Source organism: Centruroides sculpturatus, unplaced genomic scaffold (assembly GCF_000671375.1).
Source record: "Centruroides sculpturatus isolate CEXI.00-Female unplaced genomic scaffold, Cexi_2.0 scaffold1533, whole genome shotgun sequence".
In the NCBI taxonomy this organism is placed as follows: Eukaryota; Metazoa; Arthropoda; class Arachnida; order Scorpiones; family Buthidae; genus Centruroides; species Centruroides sculpturatus.
Window position 1 is genome coordinate 45711 of NW_019385755.1, and position 25626 is coordinate 71336.

The 25626-nt window shown below is 30.0% G+C and overlaps 2 protein-coding genes across 2 annotated transcripts in view; one reads left to right on the plus strand and one right to left on the minus strand.

Annotated features, from left to right (window-relative positions):
* LOC111641807 (peroxisomal biogenesis factor 19-like) lies at positions 1–25278 on the plus strand. Its single transcript, XM_023388040.1, has 8 exons — positions 1–140; positions 10727–10794; positions 12646–12814; positions 17579–17655; positions 19412–19579; positions 19645–19815; positions 24994–25038; positions 25107–25278. The coding sequence occupies exons 1-8, from the start codon at positions 89–91 to the stop codon at positions 25182–25184; spliced, it is 828 nt and encodes a 275-aa protein (XP_023243808.1). The 5' UTR covers positions 1–88; the 3' UTR covers positions 25185–25278.
* LOC111641806 (protein HID1-like) overlaps positions 25274–25626 on the minus strand; it is a 46821-nt gene continuing 46468 nt past the window's right edge. The window contains exon 19 of the mRNA XM_023388039.1: positions 25274–25560. Within this exon, the coding sequence (XP_023243807.1) occupies positions 25497–25560 (64 nt within the window). The 3' untranslated portion in view covers positions 25274–25496. The remainder of the gene's footprint in view (positions 25561–25626) is intronic.

The window sequence follows — 25626 nt, forward strand, 5'->3', positions numbered from 1 at the left end:
AGGGATATTGTAGTGCTAAGTTGAATGGTACGTGTAGTTTGTGGTTTGCCGTGATTAGGGTTATAGAAGTTGTATAAGGAGTTTAAAAATGTCGGAGGTAAATAATTGCGAAGACGAAGAATTATCTAATCTATTAGACTGTAAGTATGATATAATTCATCTATCTAATTTGTATAAAAATAATAATTACACGCCACGCCTTTGTATTTGCAAGTTGACTTAATGTTTCGTACGTTTTAATTGGTTTTCTTTAAAAGAATTTAAATTAATAAAGGAATTTAGTTGGAAAAATCATTAAAGCGAATACCGTGATTATTTGTTTAAAAGTAATTGAGAAATTACGGGAAGATTTTCCTTTTAAACTTGTCTTAAGAAAATGATTTATTATTTGAAAAAAAAACCAGTTTCTTTGGAGGATGTATGTAAACAAAATTGAGTATACGTAGTAGAAAATTAATTTTTTTTATTTTTTACGGTTCATAACTTAAGTTTCAATGAACTAAAAGTAAAACTTATGCATAGAGCAGGCTCAATTTAAGCTCTGAATGATACATTTGGGACTATAACAGAGCTGTAGAGCATACTCGTAGGAACAAAAAAGTCAAAGGAATCCCGTATCTCTGAGCAACTGTTTGAAAGATATAGCCCCCAAAATTACTCTATGCGACATCGACCTGCTGCTCCGGAGATCCAGAAATGAATTCGGTTGGGTCGAAAAACTTGAAGGATTTTGGGGATCGTTTGTCTTGGGTTTCGTCCTTTGTCGCCCGATTGCCCTTAATGGGTTGGATAGCGTTTGTAGAGAGGAAAATGGCAGGAAAAATAAGTATTTCGTTGACGTGTTATGCGGCACTGCATGATTTTAAAAATTGGAACTCTATCCTGTCTATATTTGTGTCGTTCTGTTCGTCTTGTCTGGTTTGAAAGTCTTTTGTCTTAATGTACAGTGTATTTTGTTATTGTTATATCTAAAATCAAAACATTTTAGAATATGCGTATATTATATAAAATAATGCTAATTTTGTGTGTAAACGGTGTTTAAAATTAGTAGCATTTTTTTTCAAGAGGAGACTAAAAATGCATGTATGATGTGAAGTTATTGCCAACGGGTCGCTTGCTGACATTCTTAGTGTATTAGATACCAGATTGCTTTGAGAAAATATTGCCAAGTACTACTTACAAAATGTGAATAATTTGTAAAATTCCATACCTATTACTATCTTGTTTAATAAGTTAATATTTATACTGTGATATTTGTGAATATCCTCCTAATCTAGATGAGAATCATCTAGATTGGACTATCAAATCTAAATTGTTGTTTAGAATTATAGTACAATAAATTTAAAGCTTCTTTCAAAATTGATTAAACTTTTTAATTTATGATATCTTGCATACTGCAATTAAATGATATAATACAAATGTACTGTGATATTGCTTAAAGTATTCAAAATAACAGTCGTCGATATTTTCAAAGAAGAATTAATCATTTATTAGTGAGAAACATTAATTTTTATTAGATACATTTCTAATAGTTTATTTTAAACTGTATTCATGTATTTGACTGATGTTCTTTCTGATTTCCTTTGCTTTATACAGTATAACATTACTAATTTGTGATAATTCAGACTACTATTTTGCATTGTGTTTTTTTTTTAATGTTGAATTTGTCAATTATAATCCAGACTTTAATAACTTGTAAGTCTAGCAAGTTAAAAAACTTGCTAGACTTACAAGTTATTAAAGTCTGGCTTATAGCCCATAATATTTTGATGCAACTCTTAGACAGTTGCATCAAAATATGATGTAGAAAAGGAATTTCAAACAATAAATAGCTTCTTTTTTTAAGCTCAAATTAGAAAATGTTGGCAGTGACAAGAATGCTGCTACTACTTTTGCATTGTGAAAGTTTATCAAATCACTGTATTTTATCATTTAAAGTGCACAATAAAATTTGGATTTAGATAAAATGTACTTTTTTGACCATACAATGTGCATTTTAATATAAACATCACTAATTTGGACTAGGTTTTCACAATGCCTGATTACCAAATAAGCTGACTAGGCTACAGCCTAGGGTGCAAATTTTTTTTCTTAATTTTCTTTTTTTCTGTTTGTTAAAAAATATTGTATTGAAAAAGAAGTAAAAAAGTTGTTTTTGCAACAACTTACCAGAATTAACTCCTCTAAAATACAGAATTTTGTGTGTAATTTTTCATTGCAAAAATATACTAAATTAATTTTAAAATCTTAAAAATTTTATAACAAATTTTATAACCAATTAAATAAATTTAATAATAGAATTATGTAACTCAATTTATCATTTCATATTTTGTGGCATTTATTAATTGCAATTGATACTAAGCCTAACCTAACTTTTTATTTTCTGGTTATTCATTAATTCACATGATTATATCTCAGGAATCTGAAACTCAAGCAATCTTTAGCAGGTGTTGACACACTATTTGAATGTACTGTACCGTACATAGAAAGTAGCAACACCTACTAAAGTTTGCTCAAGTGTCAGACATCCATTGTATCTCATCTAAGTCTTCTGGTCACCTAAATTTATTATTGTAAGTAATTATTAGTTAAATTTACATCTCATCTGCAATTCTGCCATGCTTGTCTGTTTAGTCTGGCGTGCAACCTGTTGACCGTTTTTTTTTTTCCCATGTACGATAGTACACTTCAATGGGTATGATAGTACACAACTTATCTAGCATGTTATTCTTTGCATTGTAAAATGACATTATGCATGTGTCAGGAACTTCTGTTCGAACAATCCTGCTGACCTGCCGTCCGGGTCAGCGATTTTGAAAAAGTGGCAACACTAATAATAATACATGTTTACATAAGTAAGTGAATAATGAGTGATTGTCTCATACTGCTGCCAAAAGACCAAGTGGTGCAGAATTTCAAAAAAGAGCTAAAGAAAAGAAAATGGATTTTCACAGATTTCAGGAAATATGCTTGAGAGTGAAACAGTAATGAGACATATTGATAGTGCAATCACAAACATATTAGAAGTTTCACCAGATCAAATAAATCAATCAATAACTGACAATTTCATAGATCTGGTTGCTAGAAACTTTCAAACTGAATGATAATGTCAATTTTACTAACGCTGCAAGACAATATGCATATCAAAAACAGTATTTATTAAGATTGTTATTGTAAAAAGGTGTTATATATGCATGTGGCTTTGTTAGACTCATTTTTCAATGAGTCTAACAAAGAGATATGATAAGGCAAAGGAAATTCTTTAATTTTTTACCGGTATTTGCTAAATTTACAGGATTTTGTTTGGATTCCGACAACTCCTTGAACAAAATGTCTAGAATGTTAACTTGAACAAAAACATTAACCTAAATTCTCGCGACAAAGGAACAGCTTTACAAAAATATGCGGCATTACAAAATTAAGCATGAAAAAATTACAACTAATTATCTAGGAACTACTTATTCTATAGGGAAGGATAGAAGGAGTATTTGATAGGATAGAACCGAATGTGAATGGGTACCCAACTTAGCTAGTAACTTTATGATCGAAGTTGTATCTTAGATCTCTCTGCTGAATGACACGAAGTCCGATGATCATAGAGTTCGAACTTTTCCTTTCTCTCTTCGGGTTTCCCAATAAGATTCCGGAGGTGTTCTCACGTTAGCGTACTTCTAGGGTTCTTCTCTCGTATCTGCTCTTAGACCTACCCATTCTTGCTCTCTTCTTGGCGATGCGAGATCGACTTGATGATATCCACAAAATACGTCCTCTCAGCTCAACGTCTTTGCCAAAAGTGACCCCTTTATCTTCCATTTAGTGCTTCTGGGCTAACCCGCTCCTTTTGTCTTTCAATCACGTAGTTGCCACCCACAGAGAGAAGTTTCCAAGGGAGAGGACAAAGGACAGAGAAAGAATGGGAAATGAAATATGTATATGTATATATATATATATATAAAAATACGTTATAAAATTATGGCGTATGACCACAAAGGTTTGATTGATTTATTGACCGAATAATTAGATTGTTTCCATTTTAGTTTACGCACCATTTCCTAATTTTCCTAAATAGTAACAAATGATGTGTCTGTGTAAGATATTGTAGATGAATTGTGCAAAAAAAGTTACATTCGTGTGGAAATATGATTTTTGCAAAGGTGCACAAAATATTAGCAGCCTGCAGCACTCATAATTGTAAAACAGGGACTGGACTTTCCCTCAATTAGTCTGAATTGTTAAGTTCTATTGTGTATAACACTGTTAATCTAAACTTTTTACTAATCCTAACAACTCCCTATAATAATTCAGATTAGCAAGAGTGCAAGGTATTGCAAAAAGTTGACTGGATAGCTAAAAGGATAATATATTTCTCTTGCTAGCACAAGGAACTAAGCTATCTGATTTGAAGCTTTGTTTTTATGGATAGGTTGAGTTGAATCATTGTTTCATTACTTGTCAAACCCATTTGTAATAATTAAAATTGAGACACTTTTGTCTGCTTTATGAATAGGAGTTAAGCTTTTAACCGCCTATCTCTACTCCAAATTACTTATTATTTTAATTAATTAGTCATATTGTAGCCCAATAAGAATTCAGCTGTATCATTTGATTATTTACATATATTGGCTGATTTTATAAGAACTTGTTACCCTAGTAGATTTAAGAAATAAACTGTTAGAGTAAAGCTATATGCAATTTTCTGTTTTTGTTCTTAATGAAAATATTTTTAAATAAGTATGAAAGAATTAATTGATTTGATTGTTAGTCACAAGAGATGTTAAAAATATTATTATATAGTGGTTAATATTTTTAGTAAACTTTGTGTTTAGCATTTTAAATTAAACAATTTTTTATAATTTTTTCTAAACATATTTGATGTCTTCTGTACTAACATTTGCACTTTGTATTCTGACCAGTTGCTATAAATAATGTATAATCAAGTCTCTGTATTTACAAAGATTACATGTTCAAATTTTGTAAAAATTTGTACCTTCCTAATAACATAAGGCATCTTCTATATATCCCAAAACACTTATGTAACTGTTCACAATTAACAGAAAAATACTTAGATATGTTTAATTTAATTTAATAATTTTTAATTTAGGAAGTTCTGGAAGAAAAGAATCAGCATTGAGTGGGTGCAAAACACCTACCCCTAGGCAAAATTACTTTAGATATATTTTTAAAGGTTTTAGTTGTGTTTTACAGTAGTTAATAATACCTGTGTTTCTGAAAATAGTGTGTAAAAATTTTTATTATATAGTTAAGAACAAGACTTGCATCAAAATATTCACCAGTTACACACAACACACAAAGGCCAGAAACTATACTACTCAGATGATGATGCTTGCTACAAGACTGAATATGTGCATTCTTTGCCATCTCTCAGGGTAAATGCAGAGAGCTGCAGCCAAATTTTTAGTATGATAAATGTTATGACTAACTCCTACAAATATATGGAGACACAACTGTAATTTTTTAATGCATGTATTAAATCAAAATCATAAATAAATCTTTAATTATTTTTTAATCAATATCACCTGTTTGTGAAAATTACATCTTCCAAAAGCTGGAACTATTCAGAATAAACAACATAACATAGTTTATGTACAAATTCCAACATGCTTTAATAGAAAAAAAACAAACCTTTTTGGTTTTTATAAGCCTGCTTTACTTATTTAAGTCATTTGAAAATTGTGAGATACAAATAATTTCATAACTTGTGTTGTGTTTGTACCTGTTTTTGATCTAGTTTCTTAAAACGAAGATCTGTATCTATTTCTTGCACAAATTCTTAGAATAAAATGTTAATATTATTGATGCAAAGTTAAAATTAAATTAAAATTGTGGATGTAGATGTCATAGAGGCTCCATGTTTCAGTTTGCTTTTTATAAATATTCTAAAGTTGACAGTTGTTAATGTGACTGGCAGATTATTAGAAAGTTGTATGAAGGTCAACACATTGGATCTGTCATCTGACAATTGCTTTTTTCTTTAGTGATTTAGTAATTTAATTTATTATACTTTATGTAATAAGTAAAATAATATAAATGTGTTATATAAAAAAAAAAATCATTAAAATTTTTCTGCAACCAATATGATTTCGACAATGATTTATTAATAGTTTAATTTTGGCCATTTTTGTCAAAACAGCCATTTAAAAAAGAAAAATAAATAAACATCTTCAGAAATAAAATCTTTCTGTAGGATCACTGTCATAAATTAACTTTATAATAACTTATTTAATGACTGTTTTCCAGAAAGTAATTAAATCCTAAATGAAAAATATTTACTTGACTTTCCTTTGTTTTCAATATTATTGTAAATTTCTTACTATGATTGTTCAATTCTCAAATTTTTTCTTAAATGAATGTGCAAGATTTTAAAATATTGCAAAGAAAAATATTTTCTTTTAAAATTTTTATTTTCTATGAAAGTTAGATACAGGGTGGTTATAATTAAAGTTGCACTACTCAAACCTGTCTAGAGCCCGTTCTCATGGACGTATTTTGATGAAACTTGGTATACAGGTAGCCCTCGGTTTATGCTGATTCACAATAATGCTGCTGTGCAATTTGTCATTTCACGGTGTAATTTCCCTATTTTTCCAGTGCCAGACTGATTTTCGTTTCAGTGTTGACATATTTACTGAGCCATGACATTGTACATTCGTTAAGTTTTTTATTGAATATATTTATTTTTTCTGTTTAATATTATTGGGTATGTATACATTTGCATTAAATTAATATTAAAATACTAAACATTTAAGTTCCCATGAGTCAAGTTATTAAACTTAATAGTCCAATAAATGTCATCCGAATTCAGAGCTCTAATGAATGCAAATAGTTCATATCCTGTATCAGTTCGTTCAGGAAAACACCTTATGATGCAGTAGCACTTCTGGCAATCACAAATTATCATTAGCGAGACGAAATCTACTTCTTGTCAGTCAGACGATATCTAACTCTCCTTAGCCAGACGAAACCAACTTCAATTTTTCTGCCCAAACTGACTTTATATATGTGTGCCAGCAGTCAACCAATCAGAGTCTCTGCTTATCTGTAGCTCTATTTCGGGTTAGCATATCCTTTCAACTGTGGAAAGTTTGACGGATGAACTTTGTGAGTTAGACAATGATTGGGAGCAAAGTGCAAATGTAAAAAAGAGCATAATCACATCCATTCGATCATATTCTGAAATTATTAATGAAAGAAAACAAAAATCTAAACAATTACAAATGGATACTTTTTTCTGAAAAATGTAAACGATCCAAAACTTTTAAATATCATTTGTTTTTCATAAGAATTTTTAATAACATTTCATTTTATTTTATCATAAAATACATTTTTAAAAATTAAATATATATGTATTCTGTATTATATTGTATTAATAAAAAAAATTATTTGCTTATTTTTCACTTACGTAGAACCTAACCCTTATTTTTCACTTACAGAGAACCTCATTGTAAATATAGGTTCATTTTATGCCAATTCAGTTTGTGCCGGCTTTTGTAGGAACAGAACCGCGGCGTAAATCAAGCGCTACCTGTATATGTTATATGGACTGTGGGGAAAAGGAAAATGCGCATTGTAAGGTGTTTTGAACACGTGACTGATGCAAATGGATTGCATCAGTTTATTCACAACATTGAACAAATGTTGTGAATAAAAACCTTTTGTATGTTTCCATTTTGTGTTTCTTGTTCTTCATGCGCCATTTTTTCACCTAGTGATAAAAATTTGAACTAAATATTTTTTTGCAATTTCCTTTTCCCCACAGTCCACATATACCAAGTTTCATCAAAATATGTTCACAAGAACAGGTTTGAGTAGTGCAACTTTACAGTAATTATTACCACCCTGTATATTGTGCTTCTATAATTGGTGTGCAATTTGAAAAAATTGTAGACCTATAAATTCCCACTGTTGACTGTTTGTCTGTCTGTCTTTTCTTAATCTTGAGAACAGTGTTAGATAGATGAAGGTCAAGACCAGATATGAAAAGCTTAGGGGCAGAAGGCCCCAATTAACTATGTATAAACTTCTAATGCAATCTAGAAGTCATGTTATTTCAATTAAAAAATTATCCTGTGAAAGACATTAGATAGATGACTAGCACAATTCTATTGCTTACTGGAAAAGTATGATGTACTGTACAGGGGCAAGACACTATTAATTTGAGATGGAGAGCATATATTTTAAATTAAATTAAAAATATGATTAAAAATTGTAGCTTGGCATTGTCACGATGTCACAATAAGTAAATTGATATAACTTAATATTTATACATAGGTTTTAATATTAAATTCAGAGCCATTGAGAGGGAGAGCTGGGGATTTTCCCCGGCTCTTCCTTGACTACAAGTCCAGAGAAACTTAGTTGTTCCTACTCCTATAAATTAATGCCATTTAACTAATAAAAAATAATATATTTAAGACTGATATTTATTAAAGCTATTCATTTCATATTAATCATCCATCCATCAACCAAGTTCATTGGGTGATTACACAACAATTAAGAATTAGAAATTAGATATAGATGTTAGACACCATCTCTTAACAAAAACAGGGATTATAATTTTAATATTTAGAATAGTCTGGAAGAAAAGAATTGGCCCAAAGCAGAAATTGGACCTGCAACTTCCACTTACCATGCAGTGTGCTGACCATTACATCACCCAGATCTTCTAGCAACTCTTCCCTTCCAAACACATTTAAACTTCAGATATAGCCATCCAATGGTTAACAGTTGGATGGTTAATAATCAGGTTATTGAGATGTTATATATATATATATATATATATACATATATATATAGNGCATGCATGCTATTCATTTGTTCAAAAGAACAAGCAAAAGGGTCCCATTTTACACCTAGGCCCCATACCAAACTTTTGATGGTCCTGATTAAATCCAAACCTGATTAAAGAATAGTATATAGGTTTAAATAAATTTTTTTATTGCTCTCTCCCCAATTAAATATCCAAAAATTTTATTCTGGATCAAATTTATGATGTTTTCACATATTTAAAGTTTGCTCTTATGTTTTGTATGTGTTTTTTGCAATTTATATTCTATATTACAAGGTTTAAATCTAATAATTTACTCTGTCTTGGTTGTCTTGTGTCCTGACTATTTACAGTTTTAATTATAAAAATAAAACTATTATTTTCATTGTGTTATTTATAGATGAAGTTGATGCCTGATTATCTAGGAAGAGAAATGCATGAAGCTTTTTAATATATAACTCTTCTCTGTTTACCTCTATCCAATGTTGCATTCATCCCAAATCCCATCCAGTCTCTCTCTCTCTCTCTCCTTCTTTTGGTCAAATGTTTCTGTAATATCTTGGTGTACAGATTTACTTAAGTGTACTTAACTGTATTGTAACTTTAATAGAATAAGTTTAATTATATATGTGTATTTATAATTAGTTGAAATAAAAAGATAGTTATCTATATATATAAAAATGAATGTATGTCTGTCTGTCTGTCTGTGTGTGTGTATGTCCTTCATGCATTACCACACCGTTTATCCGATTGCCGTGAAACTTTGGGAAGTTGTGTAATATACTCCAGCAAAGGTTTGTGGCATAGTACGATTGCCATGAAGCTTTGGAAAGTTTTTTAATTTTTTAATACACTCCCGCGAAGTACATTTATCCTACGATAGATGGCGCGCGTTTACACGAGCATTCGCGCACAGTGTGTTCGATCAATTTCAAATTGTGAAAACCATTTCCCCCTTCAAAAAATATCTCTATATATGCATTTGTGAACTGTTATTTATGATATTTATAATAATTTTTGTTTAATCACTTTATTTCAACTTTTTTTGCTAATTATGTATTCACTCGAGCTTCGTTAAAATCTTAACTGTACCTCGAACAACGACCGAAGTTGTAGGAAGAAATTCGCCTATTTTACCAATCTAGGTATCCCCTTTTTCAAATTTTAATATTGACTCAAAATAATTTAAAAAGACAAATTACAATAAAATGGTTTATTATCCAACTATCAGAAATTTCACAACATGCCAAGGAAGAGAGGAAGGAGCAATTAAATAATTAAAATTATAAAGGTTATAAAAATATATATATATAAATGGGGAATATCGCGCTTCTGACAATCGCTGCGAGTGTGTGGGCTAAATTTGGAGAATCCGTGCTTCTCACGTGGACAACTGTATGTGGCCGGCTCATGCGTCGGAAAACCTTCCGATTTATTCATGTACGCATCAGATGAAAAAACAAAAAATATCGTGTATCCACGAGCACTCCAATAAATAAATAGAATTGAAACAACACTTTGAAATGCTTTCCCGATGAAAACGAATAATAATAATAAGTTTCAATAAAAATGATAAAATGAAAATTTAATTTTATCATAACGAGTTTGCTTGAATTTCGTTTCTTCTGAGATCGCAGCAATGTGCGACGGGTAAGCTAGTTTTATTATAAAAATGATTTACATATGTAAACATCTCAAAACCTGATGCTATTAATCAATGCATTATGGCAATCGTTTGGCTTTAAAAATGAGTTTTTAATGATTTAGCTTGTCTTCTAAAGCCTTTTATATCAATTATATTAAGTTGTATTAAAGTTTATTGAATCTTATTTATATAATGATGGTGATGAATTAAATACTATAAATTATAAAGTTTAATTCAAAATAATATAATTTATTATTATATATAGGTATATATAATTTTAATTTATTTTGATTTAGGTGCCTTGAAAGATTTTGATAAACCTATAGAAGATAAAAAGCCAAATATTGAAAATGAAAATAAAAACGTTAGTATCATTAAAATTTTGTTAATATATAATAATGTGGATAAGATTTGTTTTATTTGTAGTTCTCTCTCCCACAGATGTTGTATCTCTCACTCTAGAAACATTAGACCTTACACACAACAATTTTATCATATTACAGAAAGTTATAAGATTACAAGTTTCTCTCTTAATTAATTAAGGAAGCTATGAAAATTATTTTAAAAGAATTTTGTAATGCATCATTTTTACATTAAAGAAATTATTGATCAGTGTGTGTAGTAATTCAGTGTAACATATGGCAATTGGGTTTAGCCTAATAATATCCAATGTCTTATTAAGGTTTTTAGCTGCCCCATATGGGTCAGTTTTTGCTGCCTTTATAGCCTATATAATTTTAGGAAATGCTGATGGATATTTAAAAAAAAATTGTATTTAGAAAAATTTTTTGGCCTAGTAGAATGACACAGCTGTGATATTTGTAATTTGAAACAATAAAATGAATTATTTTTAATACAACGTTTACAGAACATTTCAGTGATTTTAACCCACCCACCACTCTGGGAATCTGGATCAAATCTGAATGGGTTAAAAAATCCCAGGAATTTTTCAGTGTGATCCATTCAGATATGTTGGGCCTCTGTTCCTCAATACCCAGCCATTCCATTGTGGGTCTGGATGAACTTGTAATGGACTTGCCGAAAAGGGACTCTTAGTGCCCACAGGACAGAGAGAGCTAAAATGACCATCTATCTAATCACCTCTGCCCCACCACATACAGTATAATTCTTTCAATACACATTTACATGGAGTTGCATCTAGTTTTGCTTTTGATGAAAGTATCTACATTACAATCAAAATTAATTTCTTTGATGTTTAACAAGGCTAAACAATTCAGTCTTAGGACTAATTGGGCCATTCTAAATTTTAGAGAATAACTTACACTCAATAAGTAATTATAGTTGTGTTAAGTTTTGCTGAGTTGTTTCTTGCTAAATGCAATACATTTGTGTGTTCCAATTAAAACACCTAGTATCTATATTGAATGATTTGCAATTTTTACAAGAGAAATGTGCTCACAGATGACAGCTTATTGCAAAAATTCCCCTCTCCCAGATATGACACCAATTCAAGTCACAAAAACTCACTCTCAAGTTTTAACAGCATGAACAAGAAAACAAAATGACAGTACTGTAGACATCATTGGTTACTGATATACATGAAGATTGAATAAAACTTTGAAAAAAAAGAAGAATTTTTGCTTCATTTGCTTAGCATTCAATTAAAATGTTCAGATACCTACACCCATCATCAGTGCTGTGCCAAATTTGCAAATTACAAGTTTCATTTCTATAGAAATTTGTTGTCCTGTGCACTTCCATAGTCTCACAATACAGTAATATGATAGTATATTGTGCTGATTTAGAGTTGAAACTAATCCAGACCTTTATAATTTATTACACTCATTACAGATTGGGGCATTGTTCCTTCTCCCTCACTAATACTAGTCAGCTGCATTGTGAGTCAGGCCACACATAATGCAGTATGGCTGGCCATGTAGTAAGTGCTTTTACCTCATTTTAAGCAATTGATCATCTGTAACATGCAAAAAAACAAATTTTTTTATATATACATGTATAATTTTTTAGTCCATATACATATGCACCAATTAATAATCTTGTTAATCTGCTAAACATTTCATTTGTAACAAATTAATTTCTATTCATAATAAATTTCTAGATATAAATTACATATTTCCATACGAAATGTTCAATACAACTCTATTTTATATAACAATAACTATTACATTGAATTTTGATTTTTAATTGTTTTTGAAATGAAAATTTTATTTCATTTTTATTCATTTTTTTATAGGAAGAAGCAAAAAATACAGAAGCACATTTACACCAGTCAACAGAAACAAGTTCAGATCAAGTATGGGACTTCAGTAAATTTGAAGAAGCCATGAATTCATTAGTATTAGGTGATAAACAATTAAAAGAAAATCTCAATAGTCTTTCTGAATTTGCAGATCAAGAGGGAGGTAAAGTATTATATATTAATTTTTATTTTATAAAACAGTAGAATTGTTTTGAATTAATTTAATAAACAAATACGGTAAAATCTGCCAACTTAGCCAATTTTTTTTTTTGGAAAATGCATTCTGCCTTGTTTTTCTGATAACCTGACATTTATAAACACATGATTATTGATAGTTATATTTTCCCTTCATAATATTCTTTTATTTTTCTTGTAAAAACAGACCATTCCAGCAATTGCCAACCAGTGGTCTGGTCCATGGAGAAATTTGGACATTGATCAACTCAAGGTTATGCAAAGTATTACAAAATAAATGCAAAATGTTTCGTTACTTTTTCTCACTCATTGAGGTTTTTTTATTTGAAAATAAAACCAAACACAAAATGACTTTATCAATAAATAATGTGAGTGCAATTGTTTTCCTTTGTGGAAAAGAGCCAAGAATCCATAAATTAATTTCAAACAAGCAGAAACAAACTTCACACTAAATTTTTATAATTAAACAAGTAAATTTCATATTAATAAAGTAAAATGGAACTTTTATGATCATTGTTCTATAGATATTTATATTGTTTTAAAAAATTCATGATAGTGAGACACAGGATTCAAAATTGTGAGTTTAGTGGTCTGTGAGGTCAGCAAGGTTGGTGATTGCTGGACTATTCCATTGGAATGTATTAGATATGAACCAGCAAATCAAATGCTGAATTTGATGAAATAAGAGATTATTTTTATCATGCCAACTATAGCTTCACTGCAGATTAAGGTGATCAATAATTCTGTGATGATAATTCATAGTGAGTTCATAAAATAATCATGTAAAATAGGGATCACCAAACTTTTTTCACAACGGGGCCCATAACTGGGAGAATGACAAAAAGCGTGGGTTGCATAACCATTTTGTTCAATACAGTACACTGAATACACAAAAAATAAAGACAACTAACATGTTTATTTACCAATACAAACATGATGGCTGCAGCAAGCACGTAATCACTTAGAAACTTCATTGCAGGTACTTACACAAAAAATGCTCTGATATCCAAAGTTGCAAAAAGTTGCCAAATTTTTCATTTTACTGATTTTTCTAAATATTATATTACTGTCAGATGCAAAAAGCATATTAGATCAATTTTGGCAATTTTACTTAACTTATTTTAATTTTTTCTACATAATAAGTTTATTTACAATCTATGATATTTCTATATAAATTTTCTATAAAACCTTTCTAAAATTCTATATAAAACCTTTTAGCTCATTTGTGGTACAGTATGATGGCGGGCCATAGTTTGGTGACCCCTGATGTAAAACATTAATTTTGATATTTAACATTTTCAATGCTGAGACATGTTACCTTTATACAAAAATTCTTATACTAACTGTCAACAGATATTGCAAAATACATTTTGAGTGTAATGGTCCTATTCAGTTCCATTTTGTCTGGTTCCTACATTGTTATTAAATGCCCAAACCAATAAACAAAAAATTAAATTGAAAATTAGCTCCTTTCCTACCTTGGATTTTAAATCACTGATTTCTTTTACATTTTCTAAGTGCTTACATAAACTGTTTTTTTTTCAAATTGAGCTAATTTGTAATTCATTTAACTACATTTTAATTATGCAAATCAATACATTGAAATATATTGAAATTCATTTAGTTTGTTACTCTGTCTGCATATTTTATGAATTTCATAGTTTTTCAATGACTTCTATAAGCAGAATGTTTAAAGTTTTCAGTATGATTCTGAAAGTTTTTGAGTTCAAATATAACATTAGTTGGTTTACTTGATTCTTATAATTTCTGAAATAAATTTTGCTTGTCAAAAATAAAAAATGTTATCAAATTCCCTACAAACTCAGTCAAAAAAATCATTGAAAAACATATTTTAAGTACAGTATTTCCCCCATAAATAAGACCTAACTGGAAAATAAGCCCTAGCATGATTTTTCAGGATGCTCATAATATAAGATCTACCCCTAAAATAAGTTTGTAAGATTGTCAGCAAGATGATCATATTTAATAAGTTACAGATTATACATGCTATGGAATCTATTCTTCCATCAACAAATGTTTCTGATATAAAATAAGCTTAGTTTTTCAATACTGAATTTTATTTGTGGTTTATCATATTGATTGACATTTACGTAAACATTGATACCATGAATGTCCATTTAGCATTATTATTTTTTAATAATGACATTTAAATATAAATACTGTTGATATAAAAACAAAATATTTGCGATTTTATTACACAGTACTATATTTCATAATAAATTGCTTATTAAAAATACATATAATTTATATTTTTCAATAAAAATTATAAATATAGTAATTGAAAATTTTAAAAAATAAATATTGAGCATATAATAGAACATCAAAACTTATAAAATTACAGAGTAAAAATTCTCCGAAAAGCAAAATAAAGTTACTACTGTATATAAATTTTAGAACTTTTCATTCAGAAATAAAAAAATCTTTTCCTTACACTTTACTCCACAAATTTTATACCTTTTTTACACATTTCTGTGAATTGATGGTATTGTGTCAATTTTCATAAAGGTGTGAAATTTCAAATTCACAGAAACTTGTAAATGAGGAGACAGCACTTAAAACCAATAAATAAAAAATATCAAAAGGAAAACAAATGATAATTTATTTCTCCTCCTGTTTTGCTTATTTACATCTTGACAAATTTATTGTTTCACCTACAGTGGTAGTGTCAAGGACAATGGTAGGAATAAAATATGGTATTTTGTTTCAAAAAGGAATCCAATAGCAATTGGATAATTTAAAATTTGAGGGACTAAAAAAGTGCAATATAATGAGAGGTATACTGTATTAATATATAATTAAATATAAAAAAATATTATTATTGCATTAATACTTAATTATAATTTACATCATCATTTATTTTAAGTATTTGTAAATACCCAAGCGAGCACCTTTGGATGAGACATCCCCTGAAAATAAGACACATTAATTTTTGCTTTAAAAAATGCATTAGGAGACCTGGTCTTATTTTTGGGGAACACTGTAGTACTGTAAATATTGTTATACATAATACCTAAAGCAGTAGTCACACCATGAAAAGCAGTTTCAGAGCAACAATGGTATCAAATTTCAATAAAGCTTGCCTTTTTTTTAGTACATTGAAATCATCTTGTTAAGCAAATATTTAGACTTTCAAAAACATAATCAAAATACAGTGGGTGATCGGTTAACAAACAAATCAGATAACGAATACTTTTGCGAAAGATTTTTATGTTCGGACAATGAACACATGATTGGATAACAAACACCCCGCAGAACAAACACAGAAGAAACGACGTAAAATAATGAATACTGATTGGTCTTCCGTGTCTTCGAGCAACAATTCGAAACCAAGTTGAGGCTTGCAAACCATCCAACGCATCCAAACCGAGTTGAGGCTTGGGAATCTCTACAATTACAATGCTATTAATTACTTACGAAAAATCCTGAAGAAGAGAGAAAAGCAATCGACATTAGACAGATTCTTTAACCCTTTCAAATGGAAAAAACATTACTAATAAAAACGCAAGACTGTGTATATATGTATTTTTATTATTACATATAAATAAACATAGTAAGAAAGTATATATTTTTTTATTTTTGGGGGTCTCCAGAACGAATTAATTAAATTCCCATTAAAACCTATGGTAAATTAATAATCAGTTAACGAACAATTCGGATAGCAAACAAAATCTTGGAACGGATTATGTTCATTAATCAATCACCCACTGTATTCAGTTTTATTGCTGTATAACATTTGCAACATTTCAAGTTATGTAAAGCCTGGTTTTGCACACAAATCTTCATTTAAATCCTGATTCAGCATTAAGAAATGTTAGCTTCAGAAGTTGTTAGTCAATAGAAAAAGTACTTGTTGGTTTTCAAGTTTTTATTCAATTTTAGCATTGTTTTATTTTGTTCACTATCTAACAATTTATTTTGCCCAAGGTTTTTTTTTTTAAATTCTATACATAAACATTTCTGTGAAAAGAAATAACTATTCTACAACTTTATGCTATTATTTGAAAGCTGGTGTAATGTTAAGTTTGCTTTCTTCATTATTCATTAGTCTATTTTTATAAAATTTTTCATTTAAGATATAATAAACAACAAAATTATTCTATATTTTTAAAATTATTAAATTATAGAAAATTAAATACATCTGCTTATTGTAATTAGTTTGGGACTCATCTATTCTGATGATAATTGACCGATAACATTAAGCAAGATAAGTAAGACTACAGTTAGTGGAAATTCTGGTTTTGTTGACTGATATTAGATGATATGATTAAAAAAAATTTTTTAAGTTATATATTTATTTATTATTAATTAATTCCTATATAGTTTTCTCATTATTGTATATAGCATATAATTGAAGTAAAAATGCCAACAATTTAAATGATTAACATTTAATTTGCTTGCTTTAAACATAAGCAATAATCAAGACTCATAATGACTGCATATTGTCGACCATACATTGAGGCTAATAGTGAAAAAGATTGGTTAAATATAGATTGACTATCGTCATTGTCATAGTTTAAAACTAAGTTTAGTTATAGTTACAATAAGTAGTTTTAAAGTATGTTTTGGGGCATTAATTCTAATAACGTTACATGAATGATGATTATATCTATAAGTGGATGCTATTGTATTTATAAAAATTAATTTATGAATTAATTTTTGATATATAAATTTCATTCAATATTATTTACTTTGTTTTACAAATTATTATCAGAAACAGCGGATGAGGATTTTGCTGCATCGCTAGCGAATACTTTGAAAGGATTGGCTGAAAACACAGAGAATATTTTTGTAAATATTTTTATATTTTATTAAGAATTTAAAATACAATAGAGCATCGATCGAAACAATTTGGGACTGGGGTTGTTTGGATAACTGATTTTTCGGATAACCGATCATTTACGAAAAATATATTAAACACAAAACTGTACTGTGTAAATTTTGTATCACACATCTTATAAATACATATCTTACATAAAGTAGTACATTAAAGTAGGCCTAAATTTAGGTTGGCAGGGAGGGGGAGAATGCTGCAGCACCAAAGCACTAGTGGAAATTTGAATTTGCCTACTGGAATGCTTTTGGTTAACTGATGTTTCGGTTGATTGGTATTTGGATAATCGATGCTCTACTGTGTATATATATAATTTAACACATCATGGATATTAAGTTTTATAAATTTTTAATTCCTATTTCTTAAACTATATGTATAGGCTCACTTAACGACTGTTCCAAGAAATATATCATTAAGTGGCATATATCCATACATCATTAATAAAATTTAGTGCAGTCTAAATCTCATTGTAATTTATCCAGTATGCATTTAATATTTTTCTTTTAATAATGGAAAATCAACATCTGGACCTGCATGAATTAGATTTCAATTTGAATTATTTGTAGTACACAGCAAAGTATTAGTCTGCTGTTGTGATCATCTGATTTAAACTGAATATTAATGAATAAAAGTTGCTAGAATGACAAAGTAGCCTTCACTCCCAACAGAACTCTTTTTATACTTCTGTCAAAATCTGAGTGTGAGGAAGATTGAAACCTCTTAATTGTCCTATAGTCTGTAAAGGAGGCATTGAGGCTATTTTGTAATTTTAGGAATTTCTTTACTTACTGATAGAATCAATGCTTTAAGTATATTTATATTAGAATCTGATGATCCAAACTAACTCAGCAAGAACAGGAATTTTCCTCTATGGAATTATTGCAATTATTTCCTTTTTGTTAAAAACATTGTGAATGTGTCTCTTACTTCCAACAAATGAAAAATAAACTTTAACATTTGAAACCCTGTAAAAAGATCCAGAAAAGAAATTTCTTGGCCCTTTTATAAATCAACTTCATAAGTTACTTTGCTTTTTCAGAAGTAAAATATTTAAATGACTTCATAGAATTAGGTAAATAAATAACAAATTGACAAAGAAGTCTTTCAGTTCTTGAACATTTACTGTTATAAAATCTTTCTAATGATACTATATAATTTCCTAAATTATTACATTAATGGAAAAAGTGCTATGGATATAATGATTGAGCAGATGCAGAAACTTATATTGTGAAACCCTCCTCCAAGTTATATATTGCACTGTGCTAAGATGCAACTGAACTGCCCACCATTGGCCAAACTGCTTTATATCTAATTATTAAATTAGTCTTAACAGAACCCATTAAATAATCCCACAGATCATTTTGCAACACTAATTGAATCAGATTGTTGTGTATGTCTTAAATTTTATAATTATTTGAAGAAAATGGAATCGAAAACACTTTTTCTAATTTGACTCTTAATTTATATTCCTATTGTTTATAATAAACTCAATTTTCCACACAAATCTGTCTACTTTAAATCAAATTTGTTTTAATTTACGTTTTTCAATCCATCATCATCAAATTTCTTGAACTGAATGCTCACTTTTTATCCAATACTTTTGATATAAGTAACTAGAAAACTTTAATGTTTGCTTATAAATCCACTTATAAATATTTATGTAATGATATAAGTAAATATTGTAAATTTAAAGTTTTATATTTATCTAATTAGGAAACTTCGAACGAAGATTTTAAACAACTACTAAATAATTTAGCTAAAGACAACGAAGCCGGAAGTGATGACATCATGCCAAATTTTCTACCATTGATGCAAGACATCATGCAAAAATTACTGTCCAAAGAGCTGCTGTATCCGGCGTTAAAAGATATAGTCGATAAGGTGGGTACATTTTATTACTTTTATAAATTCAAAAGTTCTATTTTCTGACTCTTTTTTTTTAATAGTATCCAAAGTGGTTAGAAGATGCTCAAGGAACACTGCAACAGAAAGAGTATGACTGCTACAACCAACAGTATCAACTGATGAAGGAAATCTGCGAGGAATTTGAGAAGGAAGATGACGACAACAGACTAGAAAAGGAAAAATTTGATAAAATTTTAAATTTAATGCAGAAGGTAGGCAGATTAAAGTTTGATTTGGTTTGATTCTAAATTATTAAACCCATTAATGAAAACAAAAATTGAATATTAATTCTTTGGCACTTTAAACTTTTCCTTTCCTTAACATTTTTATAAATTATCTTCATCAGTTTCGTGTTGGTCTTTATTTAGCATAATACAAATTTACTGTACATTAAATATTTTGAAATTGCTACGGGGATGCAGCAAGAAATTATCACTTAATGATATGCAATAGATTCCTATTTCTATGATCTAATTGGTTATTGGAAAACAATAGTTTAATTTACAATGACAAACCACAGTTCTGTGTTGTAAATTAAAGTTTTTTAGAATATAAACATAGTATAAAAATTTATACCAGTTGTAAAGCAGAATACAGTGTAATGTATTCTGCTTTACGACCAAATATATCATGTATAATGTGAGTCGTTATATATGTTATTTGGTGGACAGATGACGAAGACAAATCATGTTTGAGTTTAAGTTGGTTCAGTTTGAATCAGTCAGAACAATTGAATGGTCTAAATCAATGTTTCCCAACTTTTTTGTGCTATGTCCCACCCAAGCCTTTCTAAAATTATTTTCTCCCCTAACATATATAGCTATATGGTTAACTTAAACTCTGGATGAGTCCATTTTCGAATTGCCCCCTTAACAATCCAACTGCACAGGGGGGCCCCACATTGGGAAACACTGGTCTAAATGCATTTTAAGTTGGAGAGCATTTGTAAACTTTTTGATAATAGATAATGTTTATAAATATAATTTATGATACATATTTCAATGTTTTATTTCAAATATTGTATCAGAAATATATAAATTAAAACAAAAATACTGCAGTTAACTACGAATTAAATAAATGTAGAAAGTTTACAAATTGATCATCATAGGCATCAACCTGTGGATCACAATCGGTATCAAACTTTTTCCATCCTTCTCTTGTGGGTAGGAACTGGTATTGATTTTTTCCATTCTTTCTGTGTTAGGTTTCATATTTTATTAGAAATTTTATCAATTTTAATTAATAAATATTTATTCAAAATCAAATATGGTAATGCAATGTGCTTTTAAGATGCAATGTAATTCATAAACACTCTCTTTATCTTTTCTTACAGAAAAAAATTTAGTTATTTTAGGGAATATTTTACCCCATTCTTTGGAATTAATACTTAATAAATAAAAGTTCTTTTTATATTCAAATTTTTGAAAGTTCCCTAAAAAGATATACAAATTGGTGCAAAGTTTCTTTTTGAACTGTTTGTCCTGTGGGCAGTCCTATTCCATGTTCTTTATAGATTTGCTCCAATGGGTAATAAACAAGCCTTTTTGTGTCTGCATCCAACCACTTATGAAAATTTTGAGGATCTGACTGGAATTTGACAGTCAAATGCCTTTAATGCTTTCACAATTTCAAAAGCAACATTGTCAAATTTCATACTAATAAGCATGCATGCATATCTTCATGCTCATAATGCAAAAAAGATGAACAGCAGGCAAAAAGACTAGAAATTATCTATTCATCCACTTTCTCTATAACTTTTTGTCTAGACATTTCTAGAACACTTCCTCACATTATCTTTCTGACTTATTATCTTATGTTCTTTCAGATATTCATCCACTTGTTCCAACCAAGACTTTTTTGGCTTTCCCATGTATTTTCTCTTCAATGGTTCTCCTATCATTCAACATGGTTGAACCGTTATAGAGCTGATTAACTCACTTTTCAAACCACTTTCTCTTTCATTCCTCCAACCTTGTTCATTTCTCACATTATCTCTTGTTATGCCACACTCTCCTCTCAAATACCTCATCTCACATGCAACTTTGTGACTCTTGTCATACCCAAGTTCAAGTGCTCGCATACATGGCCAATCACACTTCTTAGACATTGCTTACAAATTCACTTGTTGCACCCATCACCTGTACTCCTGCATTCACACTTCTCGTGATTTCACTGTCTATCCTTCCATTCCTATCTATCATTCTTCCCAAATATATAAACTCATTCTTAGTTGGGTGATAAACAACTTGTTCCAGTTGTTCGCCATCCAGCTCAATCATGCAATCCATTTGCTAACCTTTGCATTCAAACACAATTGCTTTCACTTGGAGCATATATTCCTCACATGTCTCAATATTAGAAGTGTCTGAAGCTCTTCCTTGCTCTAATGGCACAGTGTCATCTGCGTACAATAAACAACAGACTTGTTCATTTCAATTCTCATTCCACTCTCACTCTAGATCTCCTCATGCATGTATCCATGAAAATATTAAACAACATGGAGATATAATTTTCTCCATGTTGTTTAATATTTTCTCTCTCATCTGCATTTTCTCTCTTGCACACCAGACCAGATTAACACATTCTCATTCACAGAGTGTATGGATGGATATCCATCCACTCTGTGAATGAGAATGTGTTATGTGAATGAGTGTGCATGGATGGATGGATATCCATGCATGAATGAGATGAAAGAGAGTGTATGTTATGGATGGATATCTATACACTCCTTGCCTTTCTCTTTCATCTCATTCATGCAAAGAATGTCTTGTGAGTGCACTTCAAAGTAACCTATTTTCAGTCATTTTCCTTGTTAATTTACTTTATCTCTTGCCCCTCTTACATTCCACATACCCAATTGACGTTTACATTTATGTTTTCTTTTTCTCATTAGCTTATTCCAGTCCTGTCACTTTCTGGTTGGTGGGGAGCAACGTATGAAGTCAGTCCCCACTACTCCCAGACCCTGCATTTTTCTTCTGCCTTCTTTTAACAAGAGAAAATTTTTATATTATGGGAGTGTTAGTCCCACACCCAACTCCCAATCTAGAGGACCAGTAATCTGACCTGTTTGGCATGGTACCCTGTCGGTACCAAACCTGCTGCCGACATGGCTCACAGGGTGTAAAGGCCTGCAAGCCTGCCACAACAAAGTGGATATCTTGGAGCAGGTGCTACTTTTTGGGAGTACTCAATGTTGCCAGATATACAGTACAATAATTTGACATTAAGTGAGAATTCTTGTTTGTAAATCAGTCATTAATAAAGAAAGAACAGAGTACTTTAAAGGTGTATGTCAACATGGTTAGAATGCACTTAACTTGACAGCTAACTTACGTGATTTTGCTGGATTACTGATAGTTAATCTGGCATCATTGGGACCTGTAGTGTGCTGATTAAGTAATTTAAATAAAAGTTAACCATCATTAATTACTTTTGTTGTCTTTATAGACTGACAGTTTAAAACTGTGTGGAAAAAGAAAAACAGTACAAATTTTAAAGAATGGCATTTAATTGGCCAATTATATTGTCACCCAATGTCTAAATTTTCTATTGCTGTCAGAACAGAACAGTCTACGATCTTTTAGTTTTATATGCCAATTTATTGCAAACAGAAGAAAACCTATTTGAATTTGCCAAAGTTTTCTTTCACAGAAACATTTTTAGAATTAATTCTTTGACATTGAATTTCATTTGAGAAAAATTTGTATTTGTGTAAGTTACATATGGCTCTGATCTAGCTTGGAGGGGGGAAACTATTGGAAGTATGATTTTGGAATGAAGAACTTACATAGAATTTAAATGCTGATATAGAAATTTTAATTGTAATTTACAGCCATGTTTGCTAGTAAAGTTAAGAATTTTTATTTTATAAAAAGCATGTGTGTGCAATTATTAAAACCGTCAACAATTGTAATTATATAACCTATTTAATTTTAAACATAAAAATTCATTTCTAGCAATTGAATGACACACACACAACTGATCATTAATATAGCTATTTTTTTTCCCTCCTCAATACTGGTTCATTTTGTACAATTACAATTATTATATTTAAATAAACTAGTAGCTATGCAAATCTAGATTCTTGGCACCAATGACAAACAAAATATAGAAATAAACTGGACATTCAAGAGTTGCTCTAGGTCAGAAATTTAATGTTCTGCAGACAGTGTGAGAATGACACAATGAGCTATTTTTTTTCCCTTCTTTCCAATTTGAGATTAAATGCTTGATGTGACAAGCCCAGACTATTCTTTGCAAGAATGGCAATCCAGTGCAATGAGATTGAACCTATGAGGGTGTGGGAATTTCAATCTCTTTACAGTGTGATCATTTTCTCTCAACTCCATTTTACCCTAACAGTTATTTCAAGGAAACAACTTAAGAAGAAAATTCAACAAAACTTTTTCTTAATATTTGGATTGCTACACGAAGTTTTCATTCTCTATCTGTGATTGAAGACGATGCAATAGGCCTTTTTTTTTTTTTTTTTTTTTTTTTTGTAACCTGTAGCCCGGAAGATTTCTAGTTTGTTTTTTGTTCTAGTCAAGTCAATGTTCTGTGGCCCAGGTGAGGCACATTGCTTGATGCCTTAGTGGGTCAATGACTACTACCAGACCTCAAGAATGCAGTGTATGTCATATAGTGCATTGACTGATGGGTTCAGCAGCACCCATGTTGAAGTCTGATGTTGGCAGCCACGAACATCCACACACTGCTGATGTCTGTCTGGAATCAAATATTCCTGGTAAAGCTTTGAAACTGTTGCATGAAAATATCCAAGAGCATTAACTGATAAGTATTGTATGACATGTGAATGTTCTGGCTCAAAGTATTTCCCCATGAGTAGATGATAAAAATGTGTGTCAAAAATTAGAAACGTCAATCCTGTTTTAAACTAATTACTAAATATTTGTATTAAAAAAAATTTGCAACAATTTGATACCTTTGAAATCAGCTCCACCTTTATAAAAAATTATTCAGAACAGGCTTTTAGACATATTGAAAAAGTCAAACTGTTTTTTACTACTCTCTCTGTAATATGCTGGATTCAAGAAAACTGTTAAGTCCTGTGCAAAACTAGTTGATATAGTTGCATTGGCATCGTGAGTCTATCCTTCATTTGTGGGAAAATTTGCTTTGCTTTGACGTTTACTGACTAGTTAGTAAAGATTTCAGCTAAAGCTGGATACACACTGTCACAATTCATAATTTTCTCTTGCATTTTCTTTCAACTACATTACCTTAGAGAAACTGAACATACAATAATATTTTGAAATGATGTGTAATATGAGGAAGAGCAGTGTCTAGTGTTTTATCAGATTAAGATTGAAAATATATTTCACTTAAAAATGCATTAATGTACAATGACTTATTGGTCTTTTCAGATGCAGGATTGTGGCCATCCTCCAAAAGAACTAATTGGCGAAATGGTAAGTAATAGGTATAGTATCTGTTGGAGTTTGTATGGCCAATTAACGAATGATCTCTAATATTTCAGCTCCCCTTAATAGAGTTTGATGAACGAGGAAATCCGAAAATACCAAGCCTACAGGGAGACCAGTGTAGTATAATGTAAATCCGTTGTTGCATATGATGTATATTATTTACGAAGTTCGTTTGTATAATAATTGTCCGTGCATAGCTTTTGAAAAATAAATACTTGTATTTTACACTTGCTGTAGTCTTTATTTTGAAACAAAAAAAATTAAAATAAGTTTTGATTTTTGAGCTGCTTAAGCATATAAAATATTTTGATTCAACAACTGTTGTTAAACAACAAAATTGGGAGAGTGAAAACTCAACATTTTTTGGACTAGCAGATGTTTTTACTGAAGGATAAATTAATTTTTTTGTACCAGTATGTTTGACTAGACCGATGTTTTATGACTTAGATGCGCTGAATCTCGAACAGTTTTACGTCTGTGTCATACCATATCGGTGGATCGACATTCCTGCAAGAAAGAGGGATAAATATAAGTTTTTGCATCCAAATGTTGTGGTTAGGTTAGGCATCTTTT

Excerpts from the sequence above, each read along its gene's own strand:
- LOC111641807 (XM_023388040.1), top strand. The coding sequence starts at position 89 with ATGTCGGAGGTAAATAATTGCGAAGACGAAGAATTATCTAATCTATTA. Across the intron at positions 10,795-12,645 it reads TTGAAAATGAAAATAAAAAC|GAAGAAGCAAAAAATACAGA; the intron begins GTTAGTATCATT and ends ATTTTTTTATAG. Across the intron at positions 19,816-24,993 it reads TTTTAAATTTAATGCAGAAG|ATGCAGGATTGTGGCCATCC; the intron begins GTAGGCAGATTA and ends TGGTCTTTTCAG.